The sequence below is a fragment of the Lynx rufus genome, unplaced genomic scaffold, assembly GCF_022079265.1.
Source record: "Lynx rufus isolate CCGP_SWC_20201006 ecotype Redwood Valley unplaced genomic scaffold, mLynRuf1.p SCAF_10, whole genome shotgun sequence".
Lineage (NCBI taxonomy): Eukaryota > Metazoa > Chordata > Mammalia > Carnivora > Felidae > Lynx > Lynx rufus.
The window spans coordinates 10899161-10918165 of NW_025814824.1; the positions used below are offsets into that span (position 1 = coordinate 10899161).

General features: G+C 44.3%; 1 protein-coding gene across 1 annotated transcript in view; it reads left to right on the plus strand.

Moving 5' to 3' along the window:
• Window positions 1-324: 324 nt before the first annotated feature.
• Window positions 325-19005, plus strand: part of PGM5 (phosphoglucomutase 5) — a 179269-nt gene continuing 160588 nt past the window's right edge. The window contains exon 1 of the mRNA XM_047097450.1: window positions 325-585. Within this exon, the coding sequence (XP_046953406.1) occupies window positions 325-585 (261 nt within the window). The remainder of the gene's footprint in view (window positions 586-19005) is intronic.

The following is a 19005-nucleotide window of genomic DNA, read 5'->3' on the forward strand; positions in this document are numbered from 1 at the left end:
CGGGGAGCGGACTTGGGGACGCCCCGAAAGCGACTCCAGCTGGGGCTCGACACTGCCAGCGCCTCCGGAGCTCCGGCCCAAGAGGGAGTGGGGCAGGAGCAAACTTTCTTGGGGGGTGGGAGCCGAACTCTGCCGGGGCGGCGCGGGGAGGGACGGCTGTCGGTGCCGCCGGAGGGCGCAGGGCCGGCGGCGGAGGGGGGGCCCGGGGCGCGAGGCGGAGCCCGGGCGCGCCGCCAGGCTGGTGGGGAGGGGGAGGGGGCGTCCGGCGGGCGGCAGATTCCCTCCGGCTCCCGGGAGCCGCGGCAGGACCGGCCAGGAGGCGCCATGGAGGGGAGCCCCATCCCGGTGCTGACGGTGCCCACGGTGCCCTACGAGGACCAGCGGCCGGCCGGCGGCGGGGGGCTGCGGCGGCCCACCGGCCTCTTCGAGGGCCAGCGCAACTACCTGCCCAACTTCATCCAGAGCGTGCTGTCGTCCATCGACCTGCGCGACCGCCAGGGCTGCACCATGGTGGTGGGCAGCGACGGCAGGTACTTCAGCAGGACGGCCACCGAGATCGTGGTGCAGATGGCCGCGGCCAACGGGGTGAGTGACCCGCCCCGGCCGAGCCTCGCTTCCCGTCCGCCGTCCCCCGCCCCCGCCCCCGCCCCCCATCCCGGGTCCTCTCCTCCAGCGGCCCGCCGCCGAGGCCCGCAGCCTCCCCGCGTCCGGGACGCCCCACGGTGTCAGCGCCCACCGCCCCCAAGGCCTTCAGGGTTCCGCCTCCGGGGACCCCGCCGCGTCGCCCTGACCTCGCCCGGACTCGGCCCGCGTCCCGCACCTGCCCGCGGTCCTGTTGGGCCTTCTCCCCAGCCCTTCACAACTATTTGTTCTGACCCGCGTCCACTGCCCTTCCAACCCGCGCGTCTTCCCTAGGCCGGCAGCGCAGTGTTTCCCCCCTTTTTCCTTCTTTTTTTTTTTCCCCTCCCGTGTTCTATCTGCTGTCCCCTCCTTCCACCCTAAATTTTGGCTCCGCCAGAAATTGAACAGGAGTGTTGTCTCAAACACACCCGCGGGTACACACACACACACACACACACACACACACACACACACCAGCGTTGATCCCTGACGCATTTGGCAAGAGTGCACCCTAAAGGTTTTTTTTAATATAAGTGGTTTGTGAACCCAGGGCAATTACTTCACTGTTGATCTGATGAGGGTAGGGTTGGGGTGGAGATCAGTTTGATGCTCTACAGCCTGGGCTCGCAGTTGTGTGTGTGGGGGTAGCTCCGAATGATCGAATGATCGGAGACGAGGCTTACGATGCCTTCCTTGAAGCAATTCCTAATTCCTCTGCAAGATGCTCTTTGGCGTTTGACTGCGTTTCCTGTCTCTTCCCCCCATTCTGTGTCCCTCCTGATTTCCTCTCTGTTCTCCCACGACCTCTGCAGGCTTCTCTTGCCATCTGAGTTCTCAGACCTTGGGTTTTCCCTTCTTCTCCCTCCTCCCTTTCTGTCCTACAACTAGAAACACCTTCTGGCATCATCCCATACCCCAATTTCCTCCTTCCGCAACCAGGCAGGGCAGCTTTCCCACCATGTCTGCAAGAGGGACCCCTCACTGCAGGGGTCTCTGTGGGAAACATTGTCGAAAAGAGTAATTTCAGTCTTGGTAATACGGTCGGGTGCACGTACATAGCACATTTAAGTGAAATCTCTGCAGATGTGTATGGGGGTGTGAACATTAAAAAAAAGAAAGAAACTGAATGGGGTGCCTGGGTGGCTCAGTAGTTAAGTGTCTGACTTCAGCTCAGGTCATGAACTCACAGTTCGTGGGTTCGAGCCCCGCATCAGGCTCTGTGCTGACAGCTCAGAGCCTGGAGCCCGCTTTGGATTCTGTGTCTCCCTCTCTCTCCGCCCCTCCCCACTTGTGCGCTCTCTCTCTCTCTCTCTCTCTCTCTCTCTCTGTCTCTCTCTCAAAAATAAGCATTAAAAAATTTTTAAAAAAACACACTAGATAATTATCTGGCATTTGGACTCCCTTTTGCCTTCCTGATCCCCTCTGTTTAGCGTTCTCAACTTCTTTCTTTTTTTAATCTTTAGGGCTGTCCATGCTTAGTGTTTTAGGGATGATGGAAGTGGATTTTTTTTTTTTAAGTAAAATAACCCAAAAGCAATTAGGAGAAAAGAGCCGAGGCGTGTGATGGGTGGTGGAGACGATGCTGCTAGAGATTCAAGACTTGTATTTCTCTCTGGTTCCGTACTTGGGATTGATGGAAGTTGGCTTGAATCGGGGAGTTGGAGACAGGTTGACGAACGGTCTTTTACTCTGTCGGACACAGCTGTTCCCGTGGAGTGACGGAGAATAATGGGCCTTGGGGGAGCTGTGGCAGCTTTCATATTCTTTCCCGGGCCACTTTTTCCGGGACATGAGAGAAATATCCGCTCATTTATCGCGGGTGAGATTTGAGAAGCTACAGTTGTTGATTTGCACGGGCAAATTATTATGAAGCTTTCTTATTTCTTGGCACGCTTGATGATCAGGACTCCACGACCTCTTCAGTGGGTCTCCTCTGATAAACACATTTCATTTACGTTAAGGGTAGAGTTGATTTTAGGAGATAGTGTATGTTAATAAATGGTTAAGATAGAGTCACACTTAACCTGGTGGTTGTTCCGTGGGACAGAGTGACAAGTTAAAATACACATATAAGCACCATCTCTTAAAGTATCCGAAAGCATTATTTCTAAAATCGGTGGGTATGGGCGAAGGGAATGGTCCACATTTATCAGTGTTTCAGGAAGCCAGTTTTAACCTATTTTTTTCCTCATTTCGTTCACCTTCTTGAGGGCTTTTGCTGAAGCGAATGAATGACCTGAAGGCTGGCTTCAGGAGAACGGGGGTTTACCAAAAGCCAGATTGGTCTTGAATGATGGGTAATTGATGAGAAGGAGCTTGCCCCCTGACTTGGCCTGCGGAGTTACACTCAGGAATGAGGAGTTTTGATTCTGAAAGCTTTTGATTCTTGCCTTTTTAGAAAGCGTTCGCGTTAGATATTCATAATAGGCTAGAAAGATTGTAGAAACATACAATGTATTCTCTTGGAACTGACTTGGATGTGACTGTGTGGGTTGCATTCTCTGTATCTGAAAAATCTTGGTTTTGATAGAAAAAGTTGATTTTACTATACAGTTTAATGTTAAAAAAAAAAAAACAACCCAGCAGTTGCTCTTCGATTATATAATTGCTGAAGGGGAACAGAAGTTTGGAATCTCCAAAATGGTGGATGCACTACTTATGTTTTAATATACTATCGAGTTTGAAATAGCTTCTCAGACATATACCTATTCAATTTGGGATAAAATTTTTTTTATTATAAAATTATGAAAATTTCAAACTTTTGGAAAAGTGGGGAGAGTAGATAAATGACATCCATATGCCCATACCCTAGATCGTTCACATTTTTTTTCTATATATGTTTCATCTTTTTTTGAGGGCTAATGTATTTTAAAGTATATTAAAGAAAATGACATTTTATCCCTAAATTCAGTGTGGATCTGTAAAAACTGAGAACCATTTTCTTGATAGTTACAATATCATTATCATCCCAAATAAAATAAAACATGATTTCTTTGTATCGCTTATTACCCAGTACACATTCAGATCTCCTCAATTATTCTGAAATGTCTTTCATAGCTATTTTTTCAGACTAGTTTCTTCTACTCAAGGAACACACAGTGGATTTGGTTATTTGTCTTAAGTCTCTTTTAATCTAGAAAATACCTCCCTCTTTATTTTTATTTCGTATTAATGAAACTGACTTGTTGAAGAGACTAGCTTGATTGGTTGTCCTGTAGAATGCTCCCCTCCACCCCCGACCCTTACTTGAATTTTCTGATCTTTTTTTTTATGGTGTCATTTAACTTTTCACTATATTTCCTGTGTGTGTGTGTGTGTGTGTGTGTGTGTGTGTGTGCGCGTGCTAGAAATTAGTTCTAAAGGTTTCATTAGATTCAGGCTCAATATTTCTTTTCTTTTTCTTTTTTTCTTTTGCAAGACAATTTTATAGGCACTGATGTATATTCGTGTTATACCTTGTTAGGAAACATTCTCTGGTCGACCCATTATTCGTGATGCTGAGATGATTATAGGGCTATTGTGGTGATTGCCTCTATCTTCCAGTATTTTCCCCCTTGAAACTAGCCAGTAGCCTGCAGAGTGAACTTTGTACCATGTGAATATCCCTTTCCTATCAACTTTTATCTGATGGTTTGAGCGTCTGTTAATGATCCTGGCTTGAGTGGTTTATTTCATTAGGGTTTGCAAAATGATTTTTGAATTCTCTAATTCCATCTACATGCGTTTAGCTCCATTTTCTTATGAACTGGGCATTTTCCTCACTATTGGGCTATTTGGTTATTCTGTAATATAGTTCCTTCTGGAACAGCAGAACACATGTTTATCTTTCTCTCTTTCAAAAATGTTTATTTTTGAGAGAGAGAGAGAGAGAGAATGGGGGAGGGCAGAGAGAGAGCGGGGGACAGAAGATCCAAAGTGGGCTTGCACTGACAGCAGGGAACCCTATGAGGGGCTCAAACTTGGCAACTGTGGGATCATCTGAGCTGAAGTCAGATGCTCAACCAACTGAGCCACCTCGGTGCCCCTCTTTCTCTGTTTAAATTACCACCTTTCAGAATAAGGATTTGGTGAAATAGCTACTTCCACTGGTGACACGTGAATTTTGTTTTGCTTTTCCTCTTTTGAATATCACTATGGACTCTTGAATTTGTATACAATGAATTTGAATGGATTAGTAAATAAAGAAGAAGAGATTTTTTAAACCTGTTTTTGTAATTTTTATGTGGCTGTGTGAACTTATCTAAAAAGTCCCCGGAAGTATTTTAATTCTCTTTTAAAGATACAAACTGTGTCATACTATATACAGCAAAAGAAAAATACTAAGTATGAGGAGTAAAGAGCATCATTTAAAAGAACTGGGAAACTTTATTGCTAATTTAAACTTAGTTTGTAACTAATTGATCTTTTATCCTATTTCTTTTTCCATCTGCTTCAGGTACTCTGCAGGGGTTTAAATTCTCTAGGTGTCAATTTGTTCTAATCTCATGAAGATTTCAAGAGCTAAATGCAAATAATGGCTACATTATGAATAAATGTCTTTGCCTTCCTCTGGGTGGACCCATGTGTGACTAAGGGCGTCTCTCTCTCCTCTCGTTGTTCTAATCTTTTTTTTTTTTTTCAAGTCCTAAAATACCTTTAATACTGGACAGATGGCAGCGCTGTGTCTGCCTCAAGACATTTCTGACTTTGTCTAAAGTCTTCTGTCTCTGGAGATGACACTGTGTATCATCGCTGTCCGATAGAACTTTCTATGGTGGTGGAAAGGTTCTGTAATCTGTCCTAGCCACTAGTCACATGTGATTATCAAACACTTGAAATGCACCTGCTGTGACTGAAGAACTGAATCTTACGTATTATTTAATTAATACTGAAATTTAAATTCAAATAGCTACAAGCGGTTAATAGCTATCATACTGGAGAGCACAGCTCTGTCTCTTAACATTTGTTTATTTTTATTTTGTTTTTTTATGAATATAATTTATTGTCAAAGTGGCTTACGTAGAACACCCAGTGCTCATCCCAACAAGTGCCCTCCTCAGTGCCCGTCACCCAATATCCCTCCCCGCCCCCCAGCCCCAGCCCCACCATCCACCCTCTTTGTTCTCTGTATTTAAGAGTCTCTTATGGTTTGCCTCCCTCCCTATTTGTAACTATTTTTTCCCCTTCCCTTCCCCCATGGTCTTCTGTTCAGTTTCTCAAGATCCACATATGAGTGAAAATATATGATACCTATCCTTCTCTGACTGACTTATTTCACTCAGCGTAATACCTTCCAGTTCCATCCATGTTGCTGCAAATGGCAGGACTTCATTCTTTCTCACTGCCATATAACTTAACATTTAAAATCTAGTATTTTTTTCAGCAGAGCCAGACCGTTACAACCAAAAGCAACTTGAAGTTAACTAAAGTAGGGCACCCAATGCTACCAAGGCATATTTGGCAAACCCAAATGAGATTTCGTCCTATGATAACCACACTCTCTTTTGACTTTAGCCTGGGAGACAATGAGGTATGGTGGAAAAATCACTGTGCCGGCAGCTGGAAGGCTCACTTTCTTTTCCTAGCTCTGTTGTACAAGTTGCAGACCAAATGTTTCAGCCTCTTGAAATACCTAGAAACCACTTGTTTCCTCATCTATAAATTGGGTATGACAGCATGGCTGAATTATCCTGGGAATCAAATGGAGAGCTGCCACCAAAAGCGTTTTGTAACATCCGTAGCTTTAAGAAGTGTCAGGGAATATTATTGCGGCCCGTGAATACATCTCATACAATAATGATTTGACTGCATGTATTGAACAGAACGGCATAGAGCTCTGTCGCAAGTTTTAGCTGAGAGAAAATCCTTTTGTTGATCGGCCACACACCATACTGGCTATGGGATAATCACCAATGGTAATGGTAATGTTAGCAGTACCATTCAGCTTACAGAATTCAAGAACTCCTCAATGCCTTGTGAAGTCTTTTAGGGGTAGAAGTTGAAGGGCAGTGGTATGAAGAAGGCTGGGTCAGCAAGGGACTTGGGTGTGGCTTCGAGAAGGTTGCTTACACTGATTGTGTTTGATTCTAATGGGCCACAAAAAGGTGGTTGTTTCAAAGAATGGGAATGCACCTGCCTTGACATTTCTTAGAACTATCTGGGTTACAAATTTTGATGTGGCCCCAAAGAAAAAGGAAAATAGATTTGCAAGGGAGGCAGGGTGGGATGTGGTGGTGTGTGGGATGTCCAGAGGGAAGCAAGCCGGTGTCTCAACACTGAAACCTTCTTTCCTGGAATGGATCTGGAAACCTGGGCTGGGCCGGCTTCAGGTCTTGTCTCCAGAAGGGAAACAGAACCGGATGGTGACTGCTCTGCATTTTCCGGTGTTCACTACAGAATAGGTGAATGGAATGAGCTGCTGTGGCCCAGACATTAGGAAGAGCGGGTTTGGGATACACAAGAAAGCCCTAAAGAGACTGCTAGAACTTTATCTTGCTTCCCCTCCCAAATCCCCATCCCTGGGTTTTGGAAGTGGCAAGTCTATTATATGAGAAATAGCAAATTTTAGGGTGTCCTTGGCTCCATCCATCTTCCTGTTCAGTCAGTTCATCCTTGAATCTTTTAGCCTCAAGTCTTCATTCACTCTTTTTTTTTTAATGGGGAAGGAAAAGGAATGGGAGAGGTTTTGTGAACAGCTGGGCCCTCCCAGTTGCTGGGGTGGGTTATTTTAAGCTTTGTTGAATGTGTCCAGAGACCCAGATGACATTTTTAACTAAGCTACTTTATTAAATCTTGGGATAAAGCATAATGATGTTTATTGAACACACACACACACACACACACACACACACACACACACACACCAGCAACAGTATGTGTGAAACTTGCCCTACGAATTTTCTATAAAACATCTGTTCTCTCTGAGCCCTTCGTGAACTATGCAAGTTTGGTAGTTTCTGTTAAGACTTGAGGGATAGAAGTTGGAACCTAGTTTTGAGGAATCTAAGCATCGGTATTGGCTTCACTAACCTTAACCTCTATCTTTTGGGCCCTAGCCACTCTTGTGTTAGACAACAGTTAGGTAAGCGAATCCTGTAATAGGATTTGAACAGGATTATTTGAGAATAACAGGCAGGGGGATAAAAAGGTCTGGATTTCCCAGGGATTTTTAAATCGAAGGTAGAAAGCTCAGTGTCCTTTGTTAGCCTACAGCTTTGACAGTTATTGCCAGCACTCATGATTTGGCCAATATGCCTTTAATGTTTACACTTGCATAGCCAAAGGTAAATCTTTGGGTCCTTTTATCTGACTTGACTCTCACTGATTACGAATAAGAGGATATCTGGAATATATACAAGGCTTGTTAACATCCACATTTTCTTAAGCTTTAAATACCTTTCATCTCCTATATTTTTAGTGATGTCAAATTTTGGAGTGATGCTTGTATTCGTAGGAAGAGAAAATTTTCAGGAACGCTCAATCTCCAAAGAAATCCTTTCCCTTGGCATAAAGTCACAGAAATTTTCTTTCCCTTTCCAAGTCTCTACCTGTAGGTGTTTTGCATAAATATAATATTTAATTGTTGCCCTTCTATTATTTTCCTCTAAGAAGAGTCCTCTTTTGTGGCTAGGGGTATCTGGTTTTGTTTTTAGGGCTTTCTAATGGAAAGAGAAAAGTTGAAATCAGAAGACCAGTGTTTATTCTATTTGGCAAAAGATGCCACAGAATACTGGGAGGAGAGTTTTATAACAAATGGTTAATATACGTAGTGTATGAAAAGCTTTTCCAAGTTAGTAAAAAAAATTCAGAAAATTCAGAAGAACTATTGTCAACTACAACGACAAACACCTGAAAAGGACATCCTCATTAATAACTGAAGAAATAGAAACAAAAAAAATCCATCAAGATGAAAAAAATTGAAAGCACTCAGGGTTGGCGTGAATGTTGGAAAACTGTCATGTTAAATCGACATGTTAAATTGTCATGTTAAATGGGAGTTAAATCGATAAACCTTTTGGCTGGGCAGTTTGGCAGTGTGTGTCAAAAGTAATGGACTATTTATCCAATAATCCAAGAATCCCTTAATCTAAGAATCTATCCTGTAAATTTCCTGATACGAATGTGGAAACGTCTACGTACAAGAATACTCACTGCCGCTTTTGCAAAAGAGAAACGTGTAAACATTTATATGTTTAACAGGAGAGAACAGGTACATAATTTATGGCACGGTCACACCATGGATGCGTTAAAACGCATGAACAAAGGAGGTGGACCTATATGGACATGAAAAGGCTGTGAATGATCGTTTATATTCAGTGAAACAAAGCAATTAGTAGGGGATCATGGGTAGCATGATGCCACTGTTGGGTAGGCATAGAAAATAGGGTTGGAAGGACATACTCCAGCTAACAGGTAACAGTGAATACGTCTGGGGTATGTGGGTGCATATGGCGGGGGAAGGAGAATCTTCTCCCTTACTATGTCATATACTTCTCTTTACTAAATGATCATCCATGGATGTGCATTGCTTTGGTCATTCAACACATCAGTAAAGAATAACAAAGCAAAAAGGAGAAGCTCTGGGTTTGAATGATGACACTACCATTTGTAACTTATGTGACCGTGGAGAAGTCACTTGGCCTTCTGGGATTTGCTTCCTCCTTTATCAAAATTGGGAAGGTAAAACCACTTTCTACACATCTTCCAGGGTGGATGGGACGATTGAAGATGGTAACGGATTATTAGGAGTTATTTATTCATGTAACACAATTATCACCAAACTCTTTCCCTCCGAATAGAATAAAAGGACGTGTGCACGTGTACATTTTCTTTTAGTCTCGGTAGCTTTACGGATCAGAAAATGCCTGTTGCTGTGGAGATCACAGTTCTTTGGTAAGGCTTCTACTGGACTTTTGGTACTCCGCCATGCTGCGGGCTAAGGCTTGGGCGGTGACTCCTGAAGTCACCATCCCGTCCCCGCTCCTCGTGCGTGCACACGCCACTCATGCCACACACACACACACACACACACACACACACTCATGCACACACAAACACACATGCACACACACACCCTGCCTCAGACATCGAGGTGGCAACAGCTGCTCTGGCATGGACTTGAACTCAAAGGATTGTTTTTCTTCGCAGGGTCTGTGCATTATTTCCTGTTACGAAATTAGCCGAGTCCAGGCCAAGCTTTTCCACACCTTAAACCTTTCTGAGGCTCGCGCTGTGTTAAAGCAGAACACCCCTCTACCGAAGCCAGCTCTTAATCTGCTCGTTTCATGAGGATTTTCCAGCCTAATGGACTGGGCCACGTGAGAGATTACTGAGAGGAACAGACCAGGCAGAGGCTAAGAGACTCCACGCTAATCTGCTGAGGCGTCTGAAAATGCACAGCTGTAGGCACCAGAGATGCGTTAAAGTGTTCGGTCAGGATGTTTGTCAGGGGTGCCTGGTCCTGCAGCCTTGCTGAATGTTTGGTTAGGAGGCATAATCTTTTTTTGGGCAGCATCTCCCAAACGTAAAGTGACAGATGCAAACGCGGAATATAATACAGAAGACCCAGCCCTGCTGTCATAAATAACAGTAAATTGTTGAATCTTGCTGAGTTGTAAATCTTTTATTGCCAGGGGTCTTTAGTTCACTGGAACAGAGTATAAGGAGTGGGGGCTCTTAGCAAATGGCCTGTGATTATTTCCCAACCAGACAGAAATGGGTCTGATGGAATTTATTTAACAAGCCACATAAATGCATTTTAATGGATTGTGACAACTACTCTGAAAAAAAAAAAAAACCACATGGCTATAGAGACTGAGTTTTGAGGGGAACATATAGGCACATATACGTGTGTGTGTGTGTGTGTGTGTGTGTGTGTGTATCTTCATGTATATATATATGTGTGTGTGTGTATATATACATATATATAATTTTTTCTGTCTACCTATAAATGTGCCAGATGGAAAGTATTCTTAAGCATTTAGAAAGTTTATCAAATAGCTTATGTGTGTGCACATGTGCACAGAACTCCCCCTCCTCCAAATATATGTCTTCTTCCCTGGATGTATTCAAGAGGAGAGTAGACCAGATTTCAGAAACATATGAAGCCTGCATAGACCCGAAGGAGGTGACTTAATGTTCCCAAATGATCTATGTTTCTATGATAATGAATAGAACTTGTGCTGGAGTTGGATGGGCTGAAAGTAAGAAATATAAGTAACATAAATCATACTGTGCTAGGCAGGAATCTGTCTTGCAGGGACAGCTTTCTGCAGTGAGCTCAACACCACGGGTAAGTTAGGAGATCGGCATAGCACATAGCAGGAGACAGTACACGTCAGAGGCACAGACAGGGGCAAGGAAAGAAAAAGATGAAGGTCACGACAGGGGTACAGACATGGTCCTGTCACTCCTTACCATGGGCGTCAGCAGCTTCTCAGTCAGGAGGCCTGGTGGTCGAAGAAAAAAGACCTTGTACTTACGTAGGCAGTTTACAACTGATTTGCTATTTCATTATTGGCAGGCTACATTCAGTTTACCTGATTTCGTAGCGTGGTTTTAGTCCTCAAACGCTTTTTAGTTTCACATCTAAAAACCTCGGGTGGAAGAACGCTTTTATATTAGTCTATGAAGGACGGTACATTTAAATAATGGAAGACTATATAGACGCTAAAATCGCGTTGTGGAAGAATAGTCAGTGACCTAGAGACACAGACGCCAGGGAAGGGCTGGGTATATTAAGTGAAAGATGTAGGTGACAGAAAATCCCTTCTGCAAAAATATGGAACTATGTAAATGAAAGAGACAGAAAGGGAAACGGAGATACCAAGATACAAACAGTACACACAGAAAGTTAACAGTGTTCATTTTTAGATTTACAGATCACTCTTATTTTCTTCTTGCTGATGTGTTCTTCCTAAATGTTCAAAAAAGGAATGTATATAATATATAAGTAATTATATATATTTACTGAAATATATATATTTATTATACATGTTGTATATAATTATATTATATTATATACAACATATATATAGTATATAATTATATTATATACAATATATATTATACTTAATTATATATATTTACATAAATATATGTAATTATATATAAGTGTATGTATAATATATATGTATATATATTATACACTTATATACACACATATAACACATATAACATATCTACACATATATGTTATATACAATGTATATTATATACATATAATATATACACGCACATGCACACATAACACACACAACATGCACATACATATGTTATATATTACATATATACATGTTACATATGTATACACACATGTAATATATAACATATATGTTATGTGCATATGTGTATGTATAATATGTATATATAATATACATTATATATAATGTATATATGTATATATATATATAGCATATGTGTTATATATATTTGTAATTAGAAAACCATTGTGGGTTAGCAAAACAACAAATTCATTCAATTGCTATGAATTACGGAATTCACACCTGAGAATTAAGAAATGGTACGAGGAAGAGGAAGGAAAGCAAGGGTAGGGCCCTGAGTATTTACTTGGTGTCAGACACTGAGCTGGAGCTTGCTTACATTACCTCCTCTCACCCTCCATCCGTTAGATAATAAAACCAAGAGACAGAAGCACCTTGCCCGAAGCCACGTAGCTAGCAGGTGGCGAGGCAGTTTGTATCTCCTTTCTTGTTGGATCCCTAAATCTCAGATCATCTCTGGGCACTCGACTCTGCCTTCTTGACCCAGGTAGATCCAGTGGTTCCTATCCTGGTCTTCATTTGGATTGATCACTTCATAAAACAGCAGCAAATAGACCCTTTCTTATTTTATTTATTTTTATTTTTTAAACGTTTATTTATTTTTAAGACAGAGAGAGACAGAGCATGAATGGGGGAGGGTCAGATAGAGGGAGACACAGAATCCGAAACAGGCCCCAGGCTCCGAGCTGTCAGCACAGAGCCCGACGCAGGGCTCGAACTCACAGACCGCGAGATCATGACCTGAGCCAAAGTCGGCCGCTTAACCGACTGAGCCACCCAGGCACCCCGACTCTTTCTTATTTTAATGAGCCAAGTTCTGTACCTTAAGGTGAAGATTTCAGTATTTTCCAAGCACTGAATTACCTAAATACCAGAAGGGACAGAAGTTCTAATGTCACCGCCCCCATATTGCACCTGAGGAAGGCTAGATGGCCTGATTCTCAATGAGCTCTTGAGAAATAGAACTTGGCCCAAACTTCTGGATGCCTGCAACCTCTCTGCACCTGTCCGGAAGTTAGGGACTGAATGCGAAATCCATCTTGGTTCGATTCTAGTGGGCTCTCGTCTCCCCTTCCAGCCCCTAAGTGTGTGCATACAGACTTCCAGGGGGACGGGAAGCTGAGGATGGGCTGTTACTCCCATCTGGTCTCCATGTAACAAAGCCTGTAACTGCATAATTATCCATGTGCAAATGGAGAAGTCCCTTGATGTTTGGATAACCACATCCATGTCTTGAGTTTGTTATTTCTCGAAATTCCACTTAGCCGTCTCCTGCTTCCTCATGTACCGCACTGCACAAAGCCTGGCGGCCCTCCCTGGCAGCTGGGGCTGAAAGGCGGAAGGACGCCCTGCCATCATGGCAGCCTGGCTTGGCCTTTCTTCATGGGTTTTGGTTTTTGTTTAGCCGAGAAGACAGGAAATATGTCTTTGTGCCTCTGGCTTTCCATGCACTCTGGAGATGGCCGTGGCGGTGGCTGTGTGGTCCCGCACAGCACTCGCTCTGTGAACCATCAAGGAAGCTTCTGTTTATTGCTCTTTTTGTGCTCTGATTCCCTTCGGGAATTGCAGGGCTGTGACACTGCGAGTGGAGAATATTGAGGAATGTCATGCTTACTTTTTCTTTTCTCGCTTTGGGACTCTTTTTAACAAATGACTTATTTAAGGCTAAAAGGAAATCATCCGGGGGGAGGCATAGTTAAGGGAGTTCGTTCACACATGAAAACAATCCCGTACTCATTAGTGTTACGTGACCGGGGAAAACTCACGTGGCGTCAAAATCCTGCCCCTACTCTGAGATCCTCGCCTGCGGCTTTCAGCTGCACAGCGCTGCTCTCTAGGACTTTGACTTAATTAGAAACTGTGAACTCGTGGCTAAATCTAATTTAGGAGAATCGTCGTCAGCGACGATGCTACGCCCGTGCAGGGGTGCAGCAGTCCTGCCGCGGTCCAGGTGAGGTTTCAGAGCTGATGGGAGGTATTGACAGCAAGTTAGGAGAACGGACACAGCGAGATGGGTTGAGTACCCGCAGCTGGGAAATGTGGCTAATTGCATGCTGCCCCCTGCTCTGCTCTCTCTGTCCTAAGATTTTAGGAGTCCCGGCTCAGTAGGAACAAGCTCATGCCGTGTCTGTCTGTGTCTCTGTGTGTCTGGGAAAGCGTGTGTCTCTCGTTTGTCCGTGTGACAGTGTTCACGTGGCTACCTGGGATCCTTACGTGTGTGCCACCTGTTGCTTGTGTACGTGACCGTGCACTCAGGTCCCCTTTGCCCCTCTTTCCAAGCGGGAACAGAAGGACGTGTTCCTCGGTGGCAGGAAAGCCCACCCTGGTCCCCCCTCCTCCAGCCAAAACCAGATCACGTGGAAACTGGAGAAAGCCCTGCGAGGGGGGGGGGTCAGGAGGGAGCAGCAGAATGCCTTGACGTGGACCCCCCCCCCCCCCGGGCTGCGGTCTGGGTTTCACTCGGGAATACAAGTCAGATGCTGCCTCAATGCCGTAAACAAAGCCAACGCTGCTTGTGTAAGTAGACTGACTCCTTGCACTGCAACGGTCTGCTACATTGGCCCGGGGGGGATGGGGAGCGTTTCTAGGGCTTCTGTTGGAAAGTGAAATGGTACTTTAAGGGATAACCTGTTGTCTGAAAGTGAATTTGAAGTGTTGGAGGAGGGGGATGCAATTCGGGGGAGGCAGGACTCCCATCTCCATCTTTTAACTTTGAAAGTGAGTGCTCTTTGCTTCAACAACAGGGCTTCGGAAGACTCTATTTCTTTGATCAATTACTAGCTCTTGAAACCACGTTTTCCCCAATGACGTTTGTCTTGGGATGACTGGTAGAGGCAGAGCTGACGGAAGACGAGGAAACAAACAGCCACGCAGAGCAGAGGGTGAGGTGAAGAGGAAGGACATATATGGCGTGATGCGGCCACCAACCCGGGAATGCAGGGCGGCCACCAGAAGCTGGTAAAGGCATGGATCAGATTCTCCCCCGAAGCCTTCGGAGGAAGGGGGCCCTGCTGGAGTTCAGACTTCTGGCCTCCGGAACTACGAGAGACTCACTTTGTCTGGTTTTTAAGCCACCACGTTTATGGCAGTTTGCTACATCAGAGCCTCAGGAAATGAATATAGATTTTGCGTTTGTTTAGAGACTTTTGGTTTAGTTTCTCACGGCTGCTGTAACTAATTGCCATTAACACGGTGGCTTAAAACAACAGAAATTTCGTCTGTCACAGTTCTAGAGGCCAGAAGTCCGAAATCCAGCAGGGCCGTGCTGCCACTGGGGGGCTCTAAGGGAGAATCATTCCATGCCTCTTATGGCTTCCGGTGGCTCCCACATTCTTTGGCATTCCTTGGCTTGTGGCCACTTTCCTCTGATCTCTGCCTCTTCCTCTGGATGTATCTTCTCTCCTGTGTCTCTCCTTCAGCGAGAACGAAGTTCCTTCCCCACCATTATGGAAGTGGTCCAAATGCAATCAACCCGCCACCAGCTGGTTAGCTGATCACCTCGGGAATGATGCCATATTGGGAACTCAGTGTTGGTCTCTGCTCCTGGCAGATCGCACGCCCAGGGGTGGCCGTAGCCAGGTTGGCTTTGGCGAGAGGAAATCCATGTTGCTGAGCCCATGTATAACCTCCCTTCTTGCCACTGTGGCCGCTTTGTTCCTGAGCCCGTCGGTCAATGACACGAGTGGCTGGGGTAAGAAGCTGACCGGTATTCACAGAACAGGTCATCCTACCCACTTGATTTGTAAAGTCACTCCCTGCTCAAGTCACTTTTTAGTGAGCATTCGCAGGGGATGCAGATATCTTTGTGATTTCCCGTGTCTTACCTTAGAAGCACTGTCACTTACTCTCATGTATCTTCTCCAGCCCTTATCGTGCCTCAGATGCCCCTCAACTAGATTTATATTCAGCGTACAGCCCTACCCCATTTTTATGGTATCGGTGGTTTAATGAGCGGGGCTACCTGGGTAAAATTTCCAGAAAATTTGAACTTAATCTTCTGTTAATCAGTGATAACCAGAATGTTAAAGGGTGAATTTTCATTCAAGTATTTTTTTTTTCTCACATTAACCTTCTTAAACAGAATATATAGTACCTTTTCAAAAAGGAAATCATTGAGATTCATTTCAGATATAAAGTTGGTCTGTAATCTTGACTACTTAACAAATGAGTTGTACCTATTTATTTTTGTATTTTTTCCAAGTCCTGGCCACAAGGCATATAGAACTTTACATTGTCGTAATAGCGTAACACTTACTTTGTATTCGGCGTTTTTGATTTCGCATTAAAGCGTTGTCTGTGTTCCTTCTATACCATTTAAGAAAATGTCATTTGTTATAGCAAGTAAGCCTTTTTAACAGTAAACAACTTTTATTGCCTTTAAACACAGTGGAGAGTTATTTCTCACCCCTGTCAGAGGGTTTTGGCTGTTGAGCAAAGACTCTTGGCTTCCATCTTGTGGCTCTGTATCTCCTAGAGCCGCGCGTTCACCTGCACGGAGTCTGTGGAAAAGGAACTAGGCACATGAGGTAGATCTGTTTCTCACCATCTTTGGCCCAGAAGGCACAGGCGTTACTTCTGTTCCGTTCTCTTGTTCGTTTATCGTCTGCTGTGAAATTAGTCGTGTGGCCACACTAGATGCAAGGGTGGTCTGGGAAATGTAGCCCCTGGCTGGGGGCTGGAGGGGGGTGCTATTCAGTGACACGTCTGTCCTGTGGAAGGGGATCATAACGTTTTGTGGGCTGTGAACTAAGTCTACCACAGCTGCACAACCTTGGTAATTATCCTTTAAAATGGCTGAGGAATATTCTGTATGTTGGTGCATCACGCTTTACTTGATAGGTCCTTCATTATTTATTCTCTCTTATTTATAAAGATTGTTTTTAATTTTTCACTTCTAACGAATACCACTGTAAGAATTATCTACACACACATTCCTCTCCTGGCCCCCCCCCCTTAAAGATTGTTTCTTTACGAGCAATTCTAAAAGGTGGGAGAGACAGAAATTTGTGAACAAAGGTTACAAATGTTTTTCAGAGTCGTGAATCTACAGACTTATTCCTTGAGGGCGGTGACTAGTGTGATTATTGTCCCTGTGTCTTTCCCATCTTGATAAATGACACCATCACCCATTAAGTTATTGAAGGTAGAAATCTGGGAGTGGATTCTTTCCCTCACTGGCCCTTGTATTCGTTGTTCATTGCTGTGCAAGAAATTATGATGCAACTGATGGCCTAAAATGATCACGAATCTTTATTTGGCTCACAGCTAGATAGGTGAGAATTTGGCTCACAGCTAGATAGGTTGTTCTCACCTGGGGACTCTCATGAGGTCACAGTCACATACTCCTGGGGTCTTTGTCATATGAAGGTTTGACAGGGACCGGAGGATCCTTTGCAAGATGATCCACTCGCACAACTGGCTAGTTGCCGCTGGCTGTCAGTTCCTCTCCCTATGGGTGCTTATGCAGGGCTCCTTGCGTGTCTTCATGACAGAATGGCTGGTCCCCTGTAGAGTGAGTCAACGATCCAAGAGAGCAAGACGGAAGCGACAGTGTCATGTATGGCCTCACCTTGGAAGCCACACACTCTCAGTTCTTCAGTGTTCTACTCACCACGCGGTTCTGCCCTGTTGGTGTGGGAGGGTCTGCGCAAAGACCCCACTACCAGAAGGCAAGGGTCATTGGGCGCCATCTTGAAGGCTGGCTACCAGAGTTCCAGTCTTCCGTATTTCATTCCAACTACGTGTTCTTTTCATTCTCCCTCTTCCAAAATCTCAAATAGAATCTCTTCATTTCATTTCTCCTGCCTCTTGCCTAGTCCAAGACTATCCATACTCAGCTCTGCTGTGATAGCCTTCCACCTGATCTTTCGGCTCATCACTCTAATGCATTCTTCACATAGCAGCCGTTCGTTTTTCCAGTGAATTAATTCAACATATTAATTGTGTTCTTACTACATAATAGGTTTGTTCTAGATTGTCAGAATATAGCAGTGAAGAAAACAAAGACCTTAGAGCTTCTATAAAGCAGGGAAATAAATGAATAATAATGGGAAGTATTAGGTGGTAATATACATACTACAGAAGATTAAAACAGGCTAAACGAAAGAGAGGGCAATAGGAAAATTAGGAATGTGTGGGTGCTGTATTATACAGGTCTGTCAAGGGTGCTGTCTCTGATTAGTTGACATTGGGACAGAAACCCCAAAAGATAGAAGGAGGCAGGCATGCAAATATCTGGGTAAGAGAGTTCTAAGCAGAGGGAAGAGCAAAGACAAAGGCCCTGATCATGCTTGATGTGTCTGAGGGATGGTAAACCAGCCAGTACGGCTAGAGCAGAGGAAGGAGGACAGCGGAGGGCATCAGGTGTTGCAGGGCTTACAGAAGACATTGACAACTTTGGCTTTACTTTGGGTTGGTGCAAAAGTCATTGAAACGTTTTGCTGACATGATACAACTTGCTTTTTAAAAAGGTCGTTTGGACTGCTCGTTCTGTGATCTATTTATTTTTCAAAAAATGTTTATTTATTTGTTTTATCCCAAGCAGGCTCTGCATTCAGGCGTGGAGTCCGTCGTGGGGCTCCATCTCGTGACTGTGAGATCATGACCTGAGCAAAATCAAGAGTCAGACGCTTAACTCACTGAGCCACCCAGGCGCCCCTCATCCTGTGACCTTTTAAAATGTAAATGATATCAGGTCACTTCCACTGCCTAAAGCCTTCTAGGAATTCCCATTGCACGGCTATTATGATCGTCATGTTTATTGCTGTTATTGAAATTGACATCCCACTATTCTCTATCACAGAACCCTGCTGATTTCCTTCCTAATACATATCTGACTAGCAAATATTATTATTAGGCTGTTTTGTTTATGGTCTGTCTCCTCCACTTGAAAATATGTACTCTGGGGATGTTGTGGGTCTTTCTATACTAAATCGTCCCAGGACTCTGTTGTTCTTTGCACATTTTTTTCTGTGTCTTCCCTCATTGTCATATTTGGTCGGTGACCTACTTCTAGCAATGCTAGAGTTTGTTCGCAGGTCTATCAAGCTCACCGGTGGTGCCCATGTTGCTGGTCCCTCGAGTAACAAGGGGGTTTGATCACCAAGCTCAGCTGAACATTGAA